The sequence below is a fragment of the Colletotrichum godetiae genome (assembly GCF_030913485.1).
Source record: "Colletotrichum godetiae strain CBS 193.32 chromosome Unknown BDP55scaffold_14, whole genome shotgun sequence".
Classification (NCBI taxonomy): Eukaryota; Fungi; Ascomycota; class Sordariomycetes; order Glomerellales; family Glomerellaceae; genus Colletotrichum; species Colletotrichum godetiae.
In genome coordinates this window covers 26,380-44,219 of record NW_026851262.1, presented here as the reverse complement: position 1 = coordinate 44,219, position 17,840 = coordinate 26,380, and the positions used below count along the sequence as shown (strand labels likewise).

Below are 17,840 nucleotides of genomic sequence, written 5' to 3'. Positions count from 1 at the left end.
TGATGATCGCCTCCCTCAAGACGGCCTTCACGGCCTTGCTCTTCCTTTCGCCTCTGGCAGAAGCACGCCCTCAGCACCCTACACGGGATGAGAGCGAATGGGTCACCGTCTGGGGAACAATGCCTCAACTGGTCGAGCCGGCCAACTTACCCCCAGCGCCATTTGTGAGTCTTCTTCTCCCTTCCCAAAGTTTCAATGGCTTTTATCAGAAGCGTCGTCCCCTAACTTTCCGCCCAGAACGAGACAGGTCGAGTCTTCCATGACGCAACCCTCCGCCAAACCGTCAAAGTCTCCCTCGCAACCTCGACCCTCCGCCTGCAAATCAGCAACGCATTTGGCGGCTCAGACCTCCCCATCACAGCCGTAACCATTGCCCGGACGGCGAACAACACAGCCGGCACCAGTGGCGTCGACGTCGACTCCCTCCAAGTCGTCACCTTCTCGGGAAGCGGCGGCTTCGTCGTGCCCAACGGCGCCATCGTCTTCTCAGACCCGATCGACCTCCCCGTCGAAGCACAGTCCATCGTCTCCATCACGATCTACCTCGCCGACGGCCAGACTACGAACAGCATCACCGGCCACCCGGGCAGCCGCACCACGTCCTTCCTCAAGAGCGGGAACCACGTCGCGGACCAGGACCTCGCTGCCACCGCCGGCAACGGGACCAACGCGACCGCGACGACGACGGATCACTGGTACCTCATCAGTGCTCTAGAGGGCTGGGTTCCTAAGGGCGCCTCGGCCGTCGCTATTGTAGGCGACTCCATCAGTGACGGACGGGGCTCCACGACGAACGCGAATAACCGTTGGCCCGACCGCCTCCTCGCGCGCATGCAAAATGAATCCTCCACCAACGCCATCGCCATCGTCAACGAGGCCGCGGGCGGCAACCGCGTCCTAGCCGACGGCCTGGGTCCCAACGGTCTAGGACGCATCGACAGGGACGTCATCGCGCAGTCCGGCATCAAATACGCCATCGTCTTCATCGGCGTCAACGACATTGGCACCGCAACCAACACCACCGCCGCCCAGGAGGCCGTGGGGGACCGGCTCGTGATGGCGTACGACCAGATGATCACGCGTCTTCACCGGTTCGGCATCGCAGTGTTCGGGGCGACCATCACGCCGCTTACGGGCGACGGGCAGCCGTACTCCGACCCGACGAGAGAAGTGGCGCGGCAGAGGGTGAATGAGTGGATTCGGAGCAGCGGGCGGTACGATGTCGTGATTGACTTTGATGCGATTGTAAGGGACCCTGCGGCGCCGGAGAAGTTGAGGGCTGAGTATGATACGGGGGATCATCTGCATTTGAATCCGGCTGGGTATGAGGCCATGGCTGCTGGGATCGATCTGTCGCTGTTTGAGAAGTTCAAGGATGGGGTTTCTGGGATGAATTAGGGAACCATATGATCTGACTGCGCGGTGGTAAGATCTTTAGAAGAAGGGGCGATGTTTGGTGAATCAGATAGAGATAGTATATAAGCGAATCCAACGTATAAGCACGAGGAGGATTCGTCAGATGGTTGGCCGTATACGTGGAAGTTGATGATTGGCCTCGCGTGTGTAATTGGCTGTTGATAAAACGGCACAGGTACTTGTAGCTTGGTGAAGTGAAAGCCTCCCTAGAGCGGACGGCGAACACCATAGAATCTGTCCGTGACTGACGAGCCATCGCGATGCTCGAAGCACACGGGAATTCATCTATCGACACCTCCAGCGCCAGAGGCAAAAAAACAAGAAGAAGGATGAGACGAAAAGAATAGACATCAAAGAATCTATAGAAGGGAGAAAAAGAAAAGGGAGGAAGAGAGGGTGATAACTGACCGTATAATCCACGCCCCTGCCCGGATTCGAACAGCGCGCCCCTCAGTCAACCCGGACTCTGACTTCATTGGAGTATTTCTCTATTTTTACCACTCGACCAACTCGCACACAGCTTGACCTGAACTCGCCGACCTAGACGGGCGCTGCTATGCTGGTGACAAAAAGTGAGGTTGGGGTGGGATATATACCCTAGGGAGAGCCCAGGTGAGGGGGTCAGGTGACTTGGATTCACCTCTTTGGAGGGAAGAAGGGACGTGTGGGAAGGTGTCTTCTTCTTTCATGCTTTATCTGTTTACCTACTACCTTACCTGTAGATGGATATTCCATTTTTGATCAAAGGGAAAAGGACTTGGCTAGATTGACACCACTCCCCTTTTAGATTATCTTACTATCACTTATCATTATAGAGGTAGGTAATCAGCGACCTCGATTGCATGGATGGAAGAAACTTTTCTCCTTCAGACGCCTTGTTGTGACTGTGGTATATCCGTATGAAAGCATGTCACACAACAGACTTCACATACAACCTGTGTTACAATATTGCATTAATTATCAAGTCGGTTTCCGCAGTTTGAGCTAAGTTTCCAATATGTACAAAGAAGATTTTGAGATAGTAATAAAAAGCCGTATCAGATGTTCGTCAAGAGTGCTCCAGACTGCGTCATGCAACCATTTCATCACCAAACACCTTTTGTCATGGTTTGTTTACCAGTCAGCCTCCTCAATCTCGAGGATAGCGACACCGGCAACGGTGTTCTCGTCAGAGACCTTGGTGCTGTTGCCGTTGGCGGTGCTGAGGACGCAGTAGACCTGGCCCTCGGGGCCCTCGGGCAGCTTCTCGACGATGTACTGCGGGAAACATGGTAAGCATAGGGAACTTAGAGGCAGTGCCTGACGGATGTCACTTACGTCGTTGCCGCTGATGGCAACCTCGGTGTAGTAGGTGTCAAGACCAGAGAAGAAGACAGCGTAGACGGTCGCTCCGGCAGGAACGGTCTGCGCGTCAACGGCAGCCTTGTAAGCACCCTCGAACAGCGCGCCGTGGGAGTTGGGCGTAGGCGAGACGGTCAACTTGGGGAAGGCCTTGAAGGGCAGGGCGGGGGTACCCGGCGCGAAGGCGACAACGAACTGGGAGGCGAGGGAGTGGACCTGGTTGAAGTCGAGAGGGGTGTCAAAGGGGGTGGGGAAGGGCTTCTGGCGGAGGGCGGCGCGGATGTAGGAGGAGTGGCGGGCCTCGACGGTCAGGATGGAGCCGGCGACGGGGACGTAGGTCTTGTCTGCGATGACGGCGGCGGCACCGAGGTAGGCGGACACACCGACGCCCTCGAGGACGGAGGCGAGGGCGAGGAAGGATTCCGCGTCGGAGACGGGGAAGTCGAAGGTCGGCTCGGGGATGGCGGAGGCGCCGAGGGCACCCTTGAGGAAGTCGACGTGGGTCTGGGTGTTTGGTGAGGGGTGTTAGTTTATGGGTTGCTGGTATTCAAGAATAGTGTATGTTGTGGTAATGGCTCAGAGGCCACGTTTTCCAGAGATCGGTATGCTCGGGGGTAGAAACTTTACCTTCTCGTCCTCGTAGATGGTCTTGAGGTTCTTGTAGAACTTCTCGCCGACCTCACCGGCGTACTTGCAGAAGTCGGCCTCGGTGTAGTTCGCCAAGCCCTCCTCGTAGAACTTGCGCTCGAGGTACTCGAGGGTAAGAGCATAGCTGTTGAACGTTTGTTAGAATTGGAGCAAACAGCTTGCTGCTTAGTGTGACTTACTTCAGGATGGTGATATCACCACCGGGAAGGGGGTCGTAGTTAGCCTTCTTCTCTAGAGGAGCACCCAAGACGGAGGCGGCGGACGCAGCCGCAAGGATGATGGATGAGGTACGCATATTGGTGGGATTGTATTAGATGGGAGTTGTAGGATATGAAGTGACTATGTGCTTATGTGTAATAGAATCACGAGAAGAGTTGATTGATGGTTTGGTAAGGAAGGACTGTTGGTGAGATCGCTGTATCTACTGAGGCTTGTTCCTTCTCTTCCTTCATATCATCAGCCAAGCTGTCGTCTTATATATCAGATAACTCTAAGTGAGCACTCCATTTGTCAACAACCTAACATGACGCCTTGTGATGAGACTCTTTCGCAACGAGATTACTCAGAGACAAGCCCGCTTTCCGCAGGAATATGCTTACTGCACTCCAAATCCCGCTCCCTCGGATAGACCCTTTCCCATGGAGCTATTGGAAAGGATAAACTGGAACGAATGCACGCTAGCCCGTGGTAGCACATCGGAAGATCACGAACATTCTCCAGAAAGAGATGATGATCTCGTCATGGAAAGAGATGAACAGTGGCAAGGCTTGTGAACTCTTGCGGGCGGTAGTACCAGCCGCGCTGTGGCTATACGGTGGGATACCCGGAAGGCCCAATAATTGATTGTAATTGACTGCGAAGAAGAACTCAGTTTTTGACCTAGTTCAACTGCATTAATGTTAGCGTGCTGAGAGAAAGACTCTCGCTAGGTAGAGAAAGCCTGGGTTGGTCGAATTACACCTAGACGGATTCCAAACCACGTGAGGAATGAATAGCAAAGAACCCAATGGTATGTTTTGACGCGAAGGACATCTGGAAGTGTGGCACTTGCGATCTGATAGTCTTGGCTTGTCTCGGCCCAAGACAGTCGACAGGAGCCGAACGTTAGCTCGGTGGCTTTCCTCGTTCCCGGGCTTCGAGCACGCCGGATAGCGAGCATTCCGGCGCTGGTAAGGTGCGGGGAAAATGATGGACCGCAATATGGGTGTTTTTTTTGTTAGTCCACGGCTCCCACGCTGATCAAATCTCAATAAAGTCGTGGAGAAGGTGTGATGAGACCAAAGGAATGGGGCTACGATCGACACCATTTCTGAAAATAAGCTTGTATTCTTCCAGCGTAATTGCGAAAGCGACCGCTGACAGCACAGGATTTTCCCGGCACAACGGCTTGCCGTCCTGCTAGACCCCCATTTCGAAAGCGAACGATCTGATAACTACAGGTTAGCTTTCATGTCCCCACCGTACCGAACCTGCCGAAGGATGGAAGGCTTGAGCTCGGAGAGACTCTTGAAGCCGGAGAGTCCCATTGTCAAGTCCAGATCAGCAAGCAGTCCAGCAATGACAGCCTTCGCACCCTCTTTACCCCCAATGCCCAGGCCGTAGATGGCGGGTCTGCCAACGAAGACAGCCTTAGCCCCCAGCGCGATGGCCTTGACAATGTCCGCCCCAGTTCGGATCCCGGAATCGAGCATAACCGTGAGCTTGTCGCCCACGGCTTCCACAATCTCCGGAAGCATCTCCAGGGAGGCGACCCCGCCGTCGAGCTGTCGGCCGCCGTGATTGCTGACGATGATGCCCGACATACCATGCTCGACGGCGAGCTTGGCGTCCTCGACGCTCAGCACCCCTTTAAGAACGATGGGCCCGTCCCAGTTCTTCTTCAGCAGCGCCAGATCCTTCCATGAATGATGATCGCCGGGGAATGCCTGGCTGATCCAGTACTGGGAGGCGCTAATGATGTTGTCCTCTACCTGGTCGCCGTCGTTCTGCTCGGAAAACTTCTTGCGGAAGACGGGATCGCTGAAGCCGACCGAGTTCCCTGTGCCCGTGATGAAGGGGAGATATGCCTGGTCGAGATCTGCCGGCCGCCAAGCCAATGTCACGGTGTCGAGAGTCACGACGAGAACCTTGTACCCGTTGGCTCTGGCACGTCTGAGGATCGAACCCGTAATGTCATCATCCATGGGCCAGTACAACTGGAACCAGCGGTGCTGGTCGCCACATACTTTGGCGACCTCTTCAATGGTCGAGGTCGCCGCCGTGCTCAACGTGTACGGTACTTGCAGCTCGGCGCAGGCGGCTGCTAATCCTGTCTCCTTGTCCTCATGGAAGATACTCTGGACCCCGATGGGGGCCATCAAAAGGGGAGACTCTGAGCTGTTGTCTTAGAGCAATGTCTCATTTAAGATTAGGCTGGCGTCCGGAACGTACCATAAGTCACGCCAAACAACTCAGTTCTCAAATCCCGAGGATTGCTGGGTCTCAAGAAGCGAGGCACGATCTTCCACTGGCGAAAGGCCAGACGGTTCGCGTCCATGGTGGACAGCTCGCCGGCGCCTCCGAAGACGTAGTTGAAGGACTCGGGGCCCATGGCCTTTTTGGCCTGGGCCTGCAAGCCGTTGGGATCCGTCGTGACGATGGGCAATTGACCTGCCATAACGCCGTTTCGATAGATGCTGACGGCGTAGGCCGAGTAAGGGGTCCGTTCATCGCCATCGCCAGAGTCTGCCATTGTGAAGAGGTAAGAGCTCGTAGAGATTTGGAGAAGATCAATGGTATTTGCTCAGTTTAGATACTGCAAATGGCGTCCTTCGCAGCAAGTTGTTTTCTTATGGACATTCGTATGTCGTATTATCTCAACGAGTCTAGAAACGAGCTTGGAAAGATCGAGGGACTGCGGGGGTGGCATTGGCGTCTTGAAATACTCCGAAAAGTGTCAGATCCGTAAGCTCCCCGGCTGGGAGCCTCGGCACGAAGCTCCCATGTTACTCGTCATAGTAGCATCAGGAAGTGAGCTATGTCCGTCGGGGCGTTCTTGTAATCTGCAATGCGGCAGTTACGAATCGGCCGCCAAACAAATCGTCTTCGAGGATCTCAAGGCGAATTATTTGCAAGCAAGTTAAAAAAACAGGTTGTCAGTGTTTTTGATCTCTAAGAACCCAGAATACAGCCATGTTGGTCACAAGGAAGCTCTGTACAGAAGATGATGAAAACGACAGGATCAAGTAGATAGAAAGATACTTCAACCCTGGCTTCTTGTCATTGCATCTGCGTGTACCCTCTTATCCTAGCACCCTGCCCGTGCCTACCTAGCTCCGTGGTTCCACATCCAGCAGGACCCCACCATCGAAGTCAATTAGCACCCCGCGATTCTCCCTCCCCCAAGCATCCCGCGATCCAAAATCGACCTTGAGGTTCGAAATCGCCTCACCAACACCGCGCAGCTGAACATAATACCGCCATGTTATAACACCCTCTACAGATCGTACACTTATAGAGACCAGCAACGATGGACATTGACGACATTCTACGCGAGGTCGACCCAGTCTCATACTCAATTCCCTCCGAGACACGCGACTTACAGGCCCTGACGCGTGCTTGGGTGGCAGAGCGGTCCGCCCCAGAACTTCTAGAGTGTGTGCCTACCTCCTGTTGCTCGGCATTTTACCAATAGACGAAACTATTTTCCACGTCATGCTGACATGCGATGCGTCAGATGGCCTACCGGTGGTCTCTTCGAGCGCGTCAACGACCGCATCAAGCGCCAGATCGAAAAGGTTGAGGATATGACTGGTGACATGGACCCCAAGACCAACTTCGCCCTCATCGTCATTCAGACTGAGCTTGAGCGCTTCAAGTTTCTCGTCAGGAGCTTTCTCCGCGCCCGCATTGCAAAGGTACCTAGTCTCCTAAGCTCTCCAACCGGACCCGGCGCATTTCTATTGGCACTCAGCGTGGCTAACAGTCTACTCTGCTACTACAGATCGATAAGCACGCTCTCCACTATCTCTCGTCTCCGTCTCTTCGCGCCCGTCTTTCCGAAACAGAACTCGCATACGCGACTCGCCATCAGGCGCTACTGCATAATCACTATCTTTCCTCCTTCCTCTCCTCCTTCCCGCCAAACCTACAGAACCTCAACGATACCGCTGGTAACATTAGCATGATCGACGGGCCGGACCTCGATACCGCAGTATTTATCCGTATGCTGCGAGATACAGAAGTGGAAGGAAAGGGAACGGACGCGGACGACTCCGTGCTAGCGATGACGGGAGACATCTTGGTTCTGAGATGGTCTAGCGCAAAGCCAGTTGTTGACGATGGAAACGCTGAGCTTGTCTGAGGCTCCCTGTCAGTTGCACAAAGAAACGGACAGGCTCGGCACTGGTCAGTGGCTTGGATTCTACGGACAGGAGACAGCGAGGCCTCGATATGAGGCCAACCTGTCTGCGATCAAGCACACTCCCAACTGGCTCTGATGCTAGCGGCATGAAGGCTCGCTGGTACAGGACAGATTCATACGTCACGCCGTCACGGCATATGCCTATGTTGCTGCGACGGCTACGCGATTTACTCGTCCAGTCCGGATTCGGGCCGGGGCTGATGCAGGAGAACGCAGGCTCGATCTTTTTGACTGCTCAAAAAGCCGTGTAGGAGATACAGGGTCGCATGACTACTTGGTTGCTTGCGTTGAGCCTGCGAAATCGATGGCGAGACTTGCTGCGATCGGCCGGGCCTCAGACGGGAGGTTCCATTCCGTGGCATGGTCCTCCTACATTGATGCGGCCACCCTGGGGACAGAGAATAGGAACCTCGAGGAAATTGTTTGGACACAAAGATCAGGTTGTTTGGGAATACCTCTTAGCCTCCACTCGAAGACGGTTTCGTGGCTAGGTAATTGTCAAAAGATCAACCTACAGCTTTTGCAGCCACAACAACTATGCTGTGTTGCACAAACAGTGTCTTAGGGATTTAGCTGCGAGGTGGAGGACCAAATCTACTGATCATTCTGGCCCATGCAAACCAAAAATGCCGCTCAACCGCAGATTGAAAGAGACCATGCTCGCAACTTGACAACCCAAGCTTCTAATGAGTACATACCTCATGTTAGACTTCATACACGGGAGTCAGCACGTGGCGAGCACCTGGAGCAAACTCAGCCCCCACTACAATCACATCACAGGCCCACTGAAAACCGATCGGCGAAGTGACCTTAGCGGCAGATGTCACTGCTGCTGACGGGCAAGACCCGACCACCAGTTCCCTAAACTCGGAAATATCGCCGCTAAAGCGCACCAACAACGGCCACACACTTCAATCACTTAGCCTTATTCAGAGAATTTTTTCCACATATGACTCAACTCTGTTTGACCATCTCTCTCATCCACTCGATCTGCATGAAGACCTTTAGTTGATACCCAATTAATCTCTTATGACGACGATCTAGATTCTTCGTTTGACGTCGGAGAAAACCAGCTCGTTAGACCCTCTTCTGTCAACTTTATTTCTCTCCTACCCTTGGATTTTATGCAAACTCATCCGACGTATCTTTTTGCACTACCTCTAATACGTCGTATAAGTCGTCAAATTGCAACTTCAAGCCACAACTATCAGCGACTATTTTCATCACAACACAATAGCAAAGTCACAATGGAGACCCGAGTAGTGAAAGTCGAGGCCCAAGGGCTGGGGAAGTTCAGAGGTGCAGAGGGACCTGAGAGGTTAAGCAACTGGGAAATCGCCAACTCGGCCTCTGGCGCATCAATATCCGCCCTACGAGATGCCGCGGAATACCTTCGCAGCAAGGACACGCCCGTGGCATTCCCAACCGAGACCGTCTACGGTCTCGGAGCCGACGCAACAAGAAGCGGCGCCGTCAAGGGCATCTACTCAGCCAAGGGCCGGCCATCAGACAACCCTCTGATATCGCACGTCTGCGATCTAGACATGTTGAGAGGCCTACTGCAGTCAGAGAAACAGACCAACGGCGACACAGCAAAGGATCCGATCCCGGAAATCTACAAGCCGCTCATTGAAAAATTCTGGCCCGGACCCCTGACGATCCTGCTGAGGAATCCAGAGCCGAGCAAGCTCGCGCCCGAAGTCACGGCGGGATTACCGAGCTTCGGTGTCCGGATGCCGTCCTCGCCGTTGGCGCTGACGCTCATCAAGCTCGCCGGCGTGCCCCTGGCCGCGCCCTCGGCCAACGCGTCCACGAAACCGTCTCCCACGACGGCGCAGCACGTCTTCCACGACCTGGAAGGGCGCATCGAGCTCATCTTGGACGGCGGGGCGTGCCAGGTCGGCGTGGAGAGCACTGTCGTCGACGGCCTGTGCAACCCGCCCGTCGTGCTGAGGCCGGGCGGTGTGGGCATGGAGGAGCTGCGGAGATGTCCCGGCTGGGAGTGCGTCGTCAAGGCGTACAAGGATGAGAGCGAGATGGGCAAGGCGACGCCGCGGGCTCCGGGGATGAAGTATAAGCACTACAGCCCCAAGGCCAAGGTTGTGTTGTACGAGTGGGCTTGCGAGGCGGGTGCTGAGGGTATCATTGCCGAGGACCTGCAAAAGGCACTGATTCAGCAGAACGGCGACGTGACTGCGACGAATGGCGCGGGGCCGACGTCGCTCAAGATTGGAATCATTCGCACGAGGCGGTGGAAGATTGCGGGTGGTTTGCACCACGGCGCGTTGCAGGTCTCCAAGGTTCACGTTGACGGGGCTGTGGCGGCGAATGCGAGGAACGAAGCGGCGTACGAAGTCCAAGAGGGCGAGCTCCAGGACGCAGAGAATAGGCCGATGGCGACGATCCTCGACATAGACCTGGGCGACGACATCAAGGGGATCGCTCAGGGGCTTTTCTCAGCCTTGAGAGATCTAGATAGAAGAGGTGCCAGTGTCATCTTCGTGGACGGCATTGACGACAGGAATGACATTGCAGAGGCGGTAATGAACAGGCTCCGCAAAGCGGCCTCTGAGATTCGAGCATAGACCGGGTCTTTGAGCAAAAAATAGAATCAAGCATAAATTCGAGGCATTCGTCATGACGGCCCCCTTTCAGAGGACTATACTTTTAATGATGCGTTCCCTTTAGAAAGCCACCATAAAACTCCCATTTGCACAACCATCCCTGGTTTATACCTCCATCCTCTCTCTCCCTTACAAGCCTTGCCGCAACCAGTCCGCCAGTTTCGACTTACCCAGCTGGGCCAGGTTGTTGACACCTTGTTCACTGAGGTCGATGCGGCGGAGGTCGACGTCTTGCGCCGGGGCCTTGCTGACTCTTTGGACGATAATGGTAGGGTCGGTCTCGAGGATGATGCCGTCGTCAACAATCTCGTCGATAGCGAGGGAGACGAGGTCGTAGTTCTCAACGATTGTGCGCTTGTCGACAGATTGCCTAGCAGAGCTGTTAGAATCGCCAGCTTCATGTAGCTCCTAGGGGACAGGGGGGAGTATAGCTTACTTGAAGAGGAGGTGCAGGGAATCTCTCAGGGCCAAAATGACGTTGTAGAGAAGAACTTCGTTCTCGTCAACGCCTCCAACAACATACATCATGACGTCCGACTCCATCTTGTACAGAACGATCCGGTTGTCGTAGAGAATAATATCGCCGGTCTGCTTGGCCGTCTTCTCCAGGAGACCCTTCTCAAAGGCCTTTTGCGACTTGACATCGGGGTAAGGGTTCGTCTGGCCTATCGTGGATCGATTCCGTCAGTCATGGAGCTCCAGAGCTCGGCTTTGGAGGGGGGGAGGCCAGCGCATACCGTCCTTTTGTGTGCCTTGGTGGGGTGCGCTGTAGTACTTGGAGAATAACCGCGATCCGTCCTCAATGCTGAGGATGAGGATCGCATTGACGGAGAAAAGGGACATTCCGGGAGCCATCTTGACGGTCGTTTTGGGGGTTTGTTGCGCCGGATTGCGCTTGTTGGTGGGTTGCTGGGTAATGTCACTTTAGGTAGTCAACGGTGCCTGGTAGGGAGCTCTGGCGGGATGCAATTGACCACCTCAGCATCCCAGAATCGGTGCAAGTCGGTGGGTGGTTTCGCCGATGGCCGGATAGCAGGGATTGTGCGGACCCACCAGACCTTGAGCCCCATCAGATAGGTGGCCCCAGTGACATTGGCGGTAGATGGAGCGCACAGGCCAATGCTTCCACAGCGCGTAAAGTGGAAGCGCGTAAAGTGGAAACGCGAAACTCCTTTTCGGGACACGTTCTGGCTGGGTGAGCGCGTAAAGTGCTTTTTCAAGATTGCAATGCAGCCCACCTTTTAGTTGCTCCTGAACGACGCCTCTCCACACCTCCCCTCTCCCCAGCAACGCACATATTCTTTCAGTCGCATCCCGCATCCCACTCCCCCCCCCGTTCGATCAACAACCGCAAGGAAGACTACGAACGTCAAAGCACAACAAACATGTCTTCCCCTTCGAAAAGGTCGACAAGAAGTTCGACGGCTGGTGGAACTCCCCGCCGTTCCACGAGAAATAACCCGGACGCTGATCGCAGCACCCCCGCGCCCGCAGACGAAGAGGCGCAACAACGCCCTGCAGAGACGCCTCGCACAACTCGCCGGTCCCAGCTTGCATCCAGCCCTCTGTTCTATGAATCTTCCCCGGCGCAGTCTGCCAATGGTCGTCGCAATGCACCTGCCAATGGCGATGTGTCGTCCCCCTTGCGGAATATGAGCAACAGCCAGAGTACCGCCAATGGGCCTGCTCCCAGCTCACCGCTGCGTCAAGATATTGACACTCAATCTACTGGCGATGGAGACAGGACACCTCGCGCAAGCGGCATGATGAGAGGTAAGGACCTCCTTAGTTTATATGCGTGTAAATTACTGACCTGTATCCCCAGAATCGTCACCAATCCGATACGAAGCCAGCTCCAGCCCGGGACCCATGCGGGCGCCTCAGTCAGACTTGCGCAGTGAAAGCAGTGGTCTCTTCGTCTCTGACAGAGCCTCTCGTTCCCGCAGAGGTGATATCAACTCAGAAGGCATCAGAACACCCCGCCGCCGCATTGTCTTGGATCCCCAAGGCAGAGTGACCACAGATGCACCGGGCTCCGATGCGCTCTCATTCAGCAACCCGGACCCCAACACGTCAGAGGCAGATCGTCTTGGTGGGCAAGGAGAGAGTGCTATTTGGGGTACCACGGTTTCCGTCGACGACACCTTCGCAGCCTTCAAGGATTTCCTCAGGCACTTCACACGGAAATACCAGCTGTACAGAGAGGGCTGGTCTGAGGCTGAGGTCCAAAATGCCCCTGACGCCGAGTCCAAACCATACTGGGAGGCTTTGGAAAACATGCTTCTTCTCGGTACCGCCAGGCTCCATCTCAACGTCGCCGATCTGAACACTTACCCCCCGACTCGCAAGCTCTGGTATCACCTCCAAGCTTACCCGCAGGAAATCGTCCCTATTATGGATCAGTCTGTAAGCGACATGATGGTTGACTTAGCAAGAGCCGAAGACCAAAGGCAACGTGCCTCTCAGAGCAGTGCTGGCGATGCGGCTAGGCGAAGCAACACTGCACCCAGCTCCGAGATTGCCTTCCCAAGCTCAGACCATGCCGGCTCTGATGCCCCGACACCACGACCTACTATGGACCTCCCTTCCAAAGAAGACGAGGTTTCCGGCTTGCTGTACATGGTCCGACCTTTCGGACTGGACAAGACGACCAACCTTCGAGACCTGAACCCCTCTGACATGGATAGGCTCATCACCATCAAGGGTCTTGTCATCCGCACCACGCCAGTCATCCCAGACATGAAGGATGCGTTTTTCCGTTGCAGTGTTTGCAATCACTCGGTTAACGTTGGTCTCGACAGAGGCAAAATCCGCGAGCCCACTGAGTGCCCGCGTACCCGCTGCGCCTCCAAGAACTCGATGCAGATTATCCACAACCGCTGCGTTTTCGACGACAAGCAGGTAATTAAGCTTCAGGAGACACCCGATGCGGTTCCTGCCGGACAAACGCCCCACTCAGTTTCAGTCTGCGTGTACAACGAATTGGTGGACTTCTGCAAAGCTGGTGACCGTGTTGAGCTTACGGGCATTTTCCGCGTCAACCCTGTGCGTGTGAACCCTCGCCAAAGGACCATCAAGAGCATTTACAAGACATATGTCGATGTGTTGCACGTCCAAAAAGTGGACAAGAAGAGAATGGGCGTTGATCCTTCTACCCTCGGCCTCGAAGGTGAAGAAGAAGAGTCTGGCAATGACCCTAATCTCGAAGAGGCCAAGAAGATCACCCCAGAGGAGGAAGACAAGATCAAGGAGACCGCTGCCAGGCCAGACATTTACGATCTTCTTTCCCGCTCACTCGCTCCATCTATTTACGAGATGGACGATGTGAAGAAGGGAATCTTGCTGCAACTTTTTGGTGGCACCAACAAGACTTTCACCAAGGGTGGCAGCCCCAGGTACAGAGGCGATATCAACGTCCTGCTCTGCGGTGACCCTTCGACGTCCAAGTCCCAAATTCTCTCCTACGTGCACAAGATTGCTCCTCGTGGTGTATACACCAGTGGCAAGGGTTCCTCTGCTGTTGGTCTCACCGCGTACGTCACAAGAGATCCCGAGACTCGCCAGCTCGTTCTTGAGTCTGGTGCCCTTGTCTTGTCAGACGGCGGTGTCTGCTGTATCGACGAGTTCGACAAGATGTCAGAGTCAACTCGTTCCGTTCTTCACGAAGTGATGGAACAGCAGACGGTGTCCGTTGCCAAGGCCGGTATCATTACCACCTTGAACGCCCGGACGAGTATCCTGGCTTCTGCCAACCCTATTGGCAGTCGTTACAACCCTGATCTACCCGTACCTCAGAACATCGACCTGCCCCCCACGCTGCTGTCTCGTTTCGATTTGGTCTACCTTATTCTTGATCGTGCGGATGAGAAGAGCGATGCTCGTCTTGCTCGCCATCTTCTCTCCCTGTACTTGGAAGATAACCCAGAGTCTGCCCAACAGAAGGACGACATTCTCGTAAGTATCCAATGACTCGTACGATTTTCACCATTGCTAACCGACTTCAGCCTGTTGAGTTCCTTACCACCTACATCTCCTACGCTCGCTCGCAAATACAGCCTACCATTGCCCAAGATGCGGCTCAGGAGCTGGTCAACCAGTACCTTGAGATGCGCAAGCTCGGCCAGGATGTTCGCGCTGCAGAGAAGCGCATCACCGCCACCACCCGTCAACTTGAATCTATGATCCGTCTCTCCGAAGCTCACGCCAAGATGCGTCTGTCCACAACTGTTGTTCGTGAAGACGTCATGGAGGCCGCCCGCCTCATCCGCTCTGCCTTGAAGACCGCCGCCACCGATTCACAGGGCCGCATCGACATGAGTCTCCTGACGGAGGGCACGAGCGCCGCCGATCGCCGCAAGAAGGAGGAGATCAAGAACGCCGTGCTTCACCTGCTCGACGAGCTTACCAGCAACGGACAGACCGTCAAGTGGGCCGAGGTTGCACGGAGGCTCAGCGAGTCGGCTAGCATGCCTGTCGAGCAAAGCGACTTTAATGAGACGATGCGGACCTTGGAGATGGAGGGACTTATCATGGTTAGCGGTGAAGGCGCGAGGAGAAGTGTCAGGAGAGTGACTGCGATGGTGTAAGAGAGCATTTTTTGGGGTGGGGGAGATAGAAAATGGTGTGACGCCCTTGTAGATGAGATTATGTGGAATGTACGGGCTTCTGATACGTTGGCCCTGGTGAGGAAGGGAAAGTTTGGCGTTGGTCCTTTTTGTTCTCTTGCGTTTGACAAGCTGCGGGATGCTTGTAGAGGAATATAATGAAGCCAGAGCACAATATAGCAGACTTTGAATTACGAGTGAGTGAGTGGTGAAGTGCAAACCAAGATCAATGCACAAGGCCTCGAACCGGTGACTGCCTCGACAATGCTCGTGATAGAATAGAGGCAACCCTAAAGGCACGCGATCTCCCAAGAGACTTAATCTGCGAACTTGATTGGGTTGGACAGAGTTCCATTTTGCTTGCATTTGCCTAATCGCCCTCTTTGCTTTTGACTGCACCGTGTTCCGGGCGGGGTGTTCGGTCAGAATACGTCCATCATGAGCAATCAACTCTGTGCACTCGAGGTTATCAATGTATTATTGAGAGAGCATGACTTGATCGCATGTCTCCTGCAATAAAAGCTATTCTGGAAGTATCTCCACAGGCGAATCCTTGCAAGTGGGCAGAAAGGGGCAACCGGGCCGTCGACACGCATATGCATGTTGGTTGGTATTGCGGACATATGGTTCCATCCGTCTTGGAAGAGGGGTTCGATGCTCATATAAATTATAATGAGAGGGCGTAGGTTCTCATTCTAGCGTTCAACTTTCTGCATTTTTATACACTTATCAAAGCCAGCATTTGGTTCTGGCGTGTATCAAAGTACAATCGGGGAGACAAAGCATCGACTGAGAAGCCATCAATACAAATAAGTTACTGGACAATCGCAGGCTAAGAATATGGCAGAAGTCACCCACGAGGTCGTCATTATGCCAGGAGATGAGGTATCTACTTTATGCTACAAAAATTCAAGGGCTGTCAGAGGCTGCGAGTTCAAAGCTTACCTCTTCGTGATAGGCTTCTGAACACGATGGGTCGGATCTCGAGGTAGGCCAACTTTATCTTCTGAAGGACCGCTATCAGCTCTATGCGATGGTACGAAGTTGGATAGTCTCTAAGAGCCGAACAGAGCATCGCTTCGTCGAGCACGAGCATCACCGCATCTATCCTAGACTATCGGATCGAGAATGGTAGAACGTATCACAGTTACAAGGACGGAAGTGAGATACATCTCCTCTACTCCAGGGATCTACACAATACTCGGCGTTTGAGAAGCTGATGTCGACGCAGAATATATCTTCCCAAACGACGCAAGAGAAAGCGACAGATTAGGTGCCTATTCCTCATCCTGAAATACTCTTTCACCCCATCTCGGATGAAGCACAAACTCTGACTAGATTCATCCTCTCTCTCGGGTATCAGATCAACAACATGAGATCTTCATCTACACTCTCGATGGCAAACTTGGCTTAGCCCCTCCCTGCAAACCAGACTCCATAGTCGGCCGCGTTCTCGATGTAGGGACCGGAACCGGGGTCTGGGCCGTCGATTTCGGAGACTTGCACCCCGAAGCTGAGGTACCTTCTGCCCTTCTCCATTGAATGCCCTGAACTGCTCAACGCGGCGATCCGCGTATCTAACAAGACGGTTCTATGTTTCTAGATACTGGGCATCGATCTCTCTGCTCCTCAGCAAGAATTGTAAGTAGGGTTTGCGTATTGATTTGACGACTCTTCCGTTTCTATTCTTGCTGATTTCAATGTATTTAGCGTGCCTCCAAACGTGAGGTTCGAAGTAGACGACATCGAAGAAGAGTGGACGTACTCGGAGCCTTTCAATTACATCCACAGCCGCTTCATGAACGCAAGCATCGCAAATTGGAAAGAATATCTCAAGAAATGCTACGAGTCAGTACACTTCGCATAATAATCATCAGCTGGCTAAATGGGTTTCTTATTGACACTGGCCTCAGCAACATTGCGCCAGGCGGGTACCTCGAGCTTCTCGAAAACCAAGTTGACCCCGTTTCCGACGACGGTACGCTTCCCGAGGATTCTTCAATACACGAGTACGTCAACCTCATCCGTTCAGGGTCCGAGAAGATGGGCCGCGTGTTCGTCGACGTGTCTACCCTCAAAAGCCTTGTCGTCAAGGCTGGCTTTGTCGACGTCGAGCTTCGGATTTTCAAGTGGCCTATGAACGGCTGGCCCAAGGATGGAAAGTACGTACATCCAAGTTCCGTCTGCCCCCCCCCCCCCCCCCCCCCCACTATTCACTGTTCTGTCGGAAAGCAACGTGCTTCGTCGATAGTCAGAACAAAAGTTTCACTTATATTGACACTACCTTGCGATAGATACAAGAAACTTGGCCTCTGGTGCCACGAGAACTTCGCCAGCGCCCTCGAAGCCGTTTGCATAGCGCTGCTCACCCGCGTCCACGGCTGGTCCCACGACGAAGTCGACGTGTTTCTCGTCAATGTCCGCAAGGATTTGAAGAATAGGAGCTACCACGCTTACTTTCCCATGTTAGTGCCGAGCCTTGTTGTTTTTCTGACACGAGCCTATCGAAGTCTATTTGTGCTGATTGACTTGGTGTTAGCTACTCCGTTGTTGGCCGTAAGCCCGAGAAGGAAGAGGCCGCAGCTTCTGCTTAGTGCTGGGCTGAATTCGTCGCCGGAAAGACGGCTGCAGTAAATGTCTTTCGGGGCTTATAGATGGAGTCAAGCTGGAGACCAAATGATGGAAGGAAGAGCAGAATTGTGACACAGCAATTATTCACCCAGCTTCTAAAGAGCAATGTAAAACTGGCACAAGCTGTACCTATTCATAGTCAGACGATTAGCCAGTCTACATACATGAAATCAC

At 53.9% G+C, this 17,840-nt stretch overlaps 8 protein-coding genes across 8 annotated transcripts; 5 read left to right on the top strand and 3 right to left on the bottom strand.

Moving 5' to 3' along the window:
* Window positions 1–2: 2 nt before the first annotated feature.
* On the top strand, window positions 3–1,398 carry BDP55DRAFT_630255 (GDSL-like Lipase/Acylhydrolase; the record flags this gene model as incomplete). Its single annotated transcript, XM_060572125.1, has 2 exons — window positions 3–164; window positions 238–1,398. 2 exons carry the CDS (start codon window positions 3–5, stop codon window positions 1,396–1,398), a joined length of 1,323 nt encoding a protein of 440 aa, XP_060431290.1.
* A 681-nt stretch (window positions 1,399–2,079) lies between these two features.
* Window positions 2,080–3,790, bottom strand: BDP55DRAFT_81180 (ferritin-like domain-containing protein). Its single transcript, XM_060581235.1, has 4 exons — window positions 3,585–3,790; window positions 3,385–3,529; window positions 2,734–3,261; window positions 2,080–2,673 (listed from the first exon to the last, which is right to left on the bottom strand). Exons 1-4 carry the CDS (start codon window positions 3,698–3,700, stop codon window positions 2,530–2,532), a joined length of 933 nt encoding a protein of 310 aa, XP_060431289.1. The 5' UTR covers window positions 3,701–3,790; the 3' UTR covers window positions 2,080–2,529.
* Window positions 3,791–4,838: 1,048 nt separating this feature from the next.
* BDP55DRAFT_727023 (FMN-dependent dehydrogenase) lies at window positions 4,839–6,136 on the bottom strand (the record flags this gene model as incomplete). Its single annotated transcript, XM_060579235.1, has 2 exons — window positions 4,839–5,776; window positions 5,836–6,136. The coding sequence occupies 2 exons, from the start codon at window positions 6,134–6,136 to the stop codon at window positions 4,839–4,841; spliced, it is 1,239 nt and encodes a 412-aa protein (XP_060431288.1).
* Window positions 6,137–6,913: 777 nt separating this feature from the next.
* Window positions 6,914–7,747, top strand: BDP55DRAFT_548987 (uncharacterized protein; the record flags this gene model as incomplete). Its single annotated transcript, XM_060568894.1, has 3 exons — window positions 6,914–7,038; window positions 7,121–7,301; window positions 7,388–7,747. The coding sequence occupies 3 exons, from the start codon at window positions 6,914–6,916 to the stop codon at window positions 7,745–7,747; spliced, it is 666 nt and encodes a 221-aa protein (XP_060431287.1).
* A 1,307-nt stretch (window positions 7,748–9,054) lies between these two features.
* Window positions 9,055–10,392, top strand: BDP55DRAFT_630251 (yrdC protein; the record flags this gene model as incomplete). The annotated part of the gene is made up of 1 exon (XM_060572124.1): window positions 9,055–10,392. One exon carries the CDS (start codon window positions 9,055–9,057, stop codon window positions 10,390–10,392), a length of 1,338 nt encoding a protein of 445 aa, XP_060431286.1.
* A 165-nt stretch (window positions 10,393–10,557) lies between these two features.
* Window positions 10,558–11,330, bottom strand: BDP55DRAFT_658793 (clathrin adaptor complex small chain; the record flags this gene model as incomplete). The annotated part of the gene is made up of 3 exons (XM_060574504.1): window positions 11,169–11,330; window positions 10,868–11,096; window positions 10,558–10,801 (listed from the first exon to the last, which is right to left on the bottom strand). Exons 1-3 carry the CDS (start codon window positions 11,284–11,286, stop codon window positions 10,561–10,563), a joined length of 588 nt encoding a protein of 195 aa, XP_060431285.1. The 5' UTR covers window positions 11,287–11,330.
* A 333-nt stretch (window positions 11,331–11,663) lies between these two features.
* BDP55DRAFT_579392 (MCM2/3/5 family protein) lies at window positions 11,664–15,293 on the top strand. Its single transcript, XM_060570805.1, has 3 exons — window positions 11,664–12,204; window positions 12,257–14,385; window positions 14,436–15,293. The coding sequence occupies exons 1-3, from the start codon at window positions 11,817–11,819 to the stop codon at window positions 15,015–15,017; spliced, it is 3,099 nt and encodes a 1,032-aa protein (XP_060431284.1). The 5' UTR covers window positions 11,664–11,816; the 3' UTR covers window positions 15,018–15,293.
* A 482-nt stretch (window positions 15,294–15,775) lies between these two features.
* On the top strand, window positions 15,776–17,780 carry BDP55DRAFT_703016 (S-adenosyl-L-methionine-dependent methyltransferase). The gene is made up of 10 exons (XM_060577949.1): window positions 15,776–15,920; window positions 15,994–16,023; window positions 16,106–16,196; window positions 16,267–16,308; window positions 16,399–16,553; window positions 16,639–16,676; window positions 16,746–16,883; window positions 16,949–17,197; window positions 17,330–17,500; window positions 17,575–17,780. The coding sequence occupies exons 1-10, from the start codon at window positions 15,876–15,878 to the stop codon at window positions 17,627–17,629; spliced, it is 1,014 nt and encodes a 337-aa protein (XP_060431283.1). The 5' UTR covers window positions 15,776–15,875; the 3' UTR covers window positions 17,630–17,780.
* Window positions 17,781–17,840: the final 60 nt, after the last annotated feature.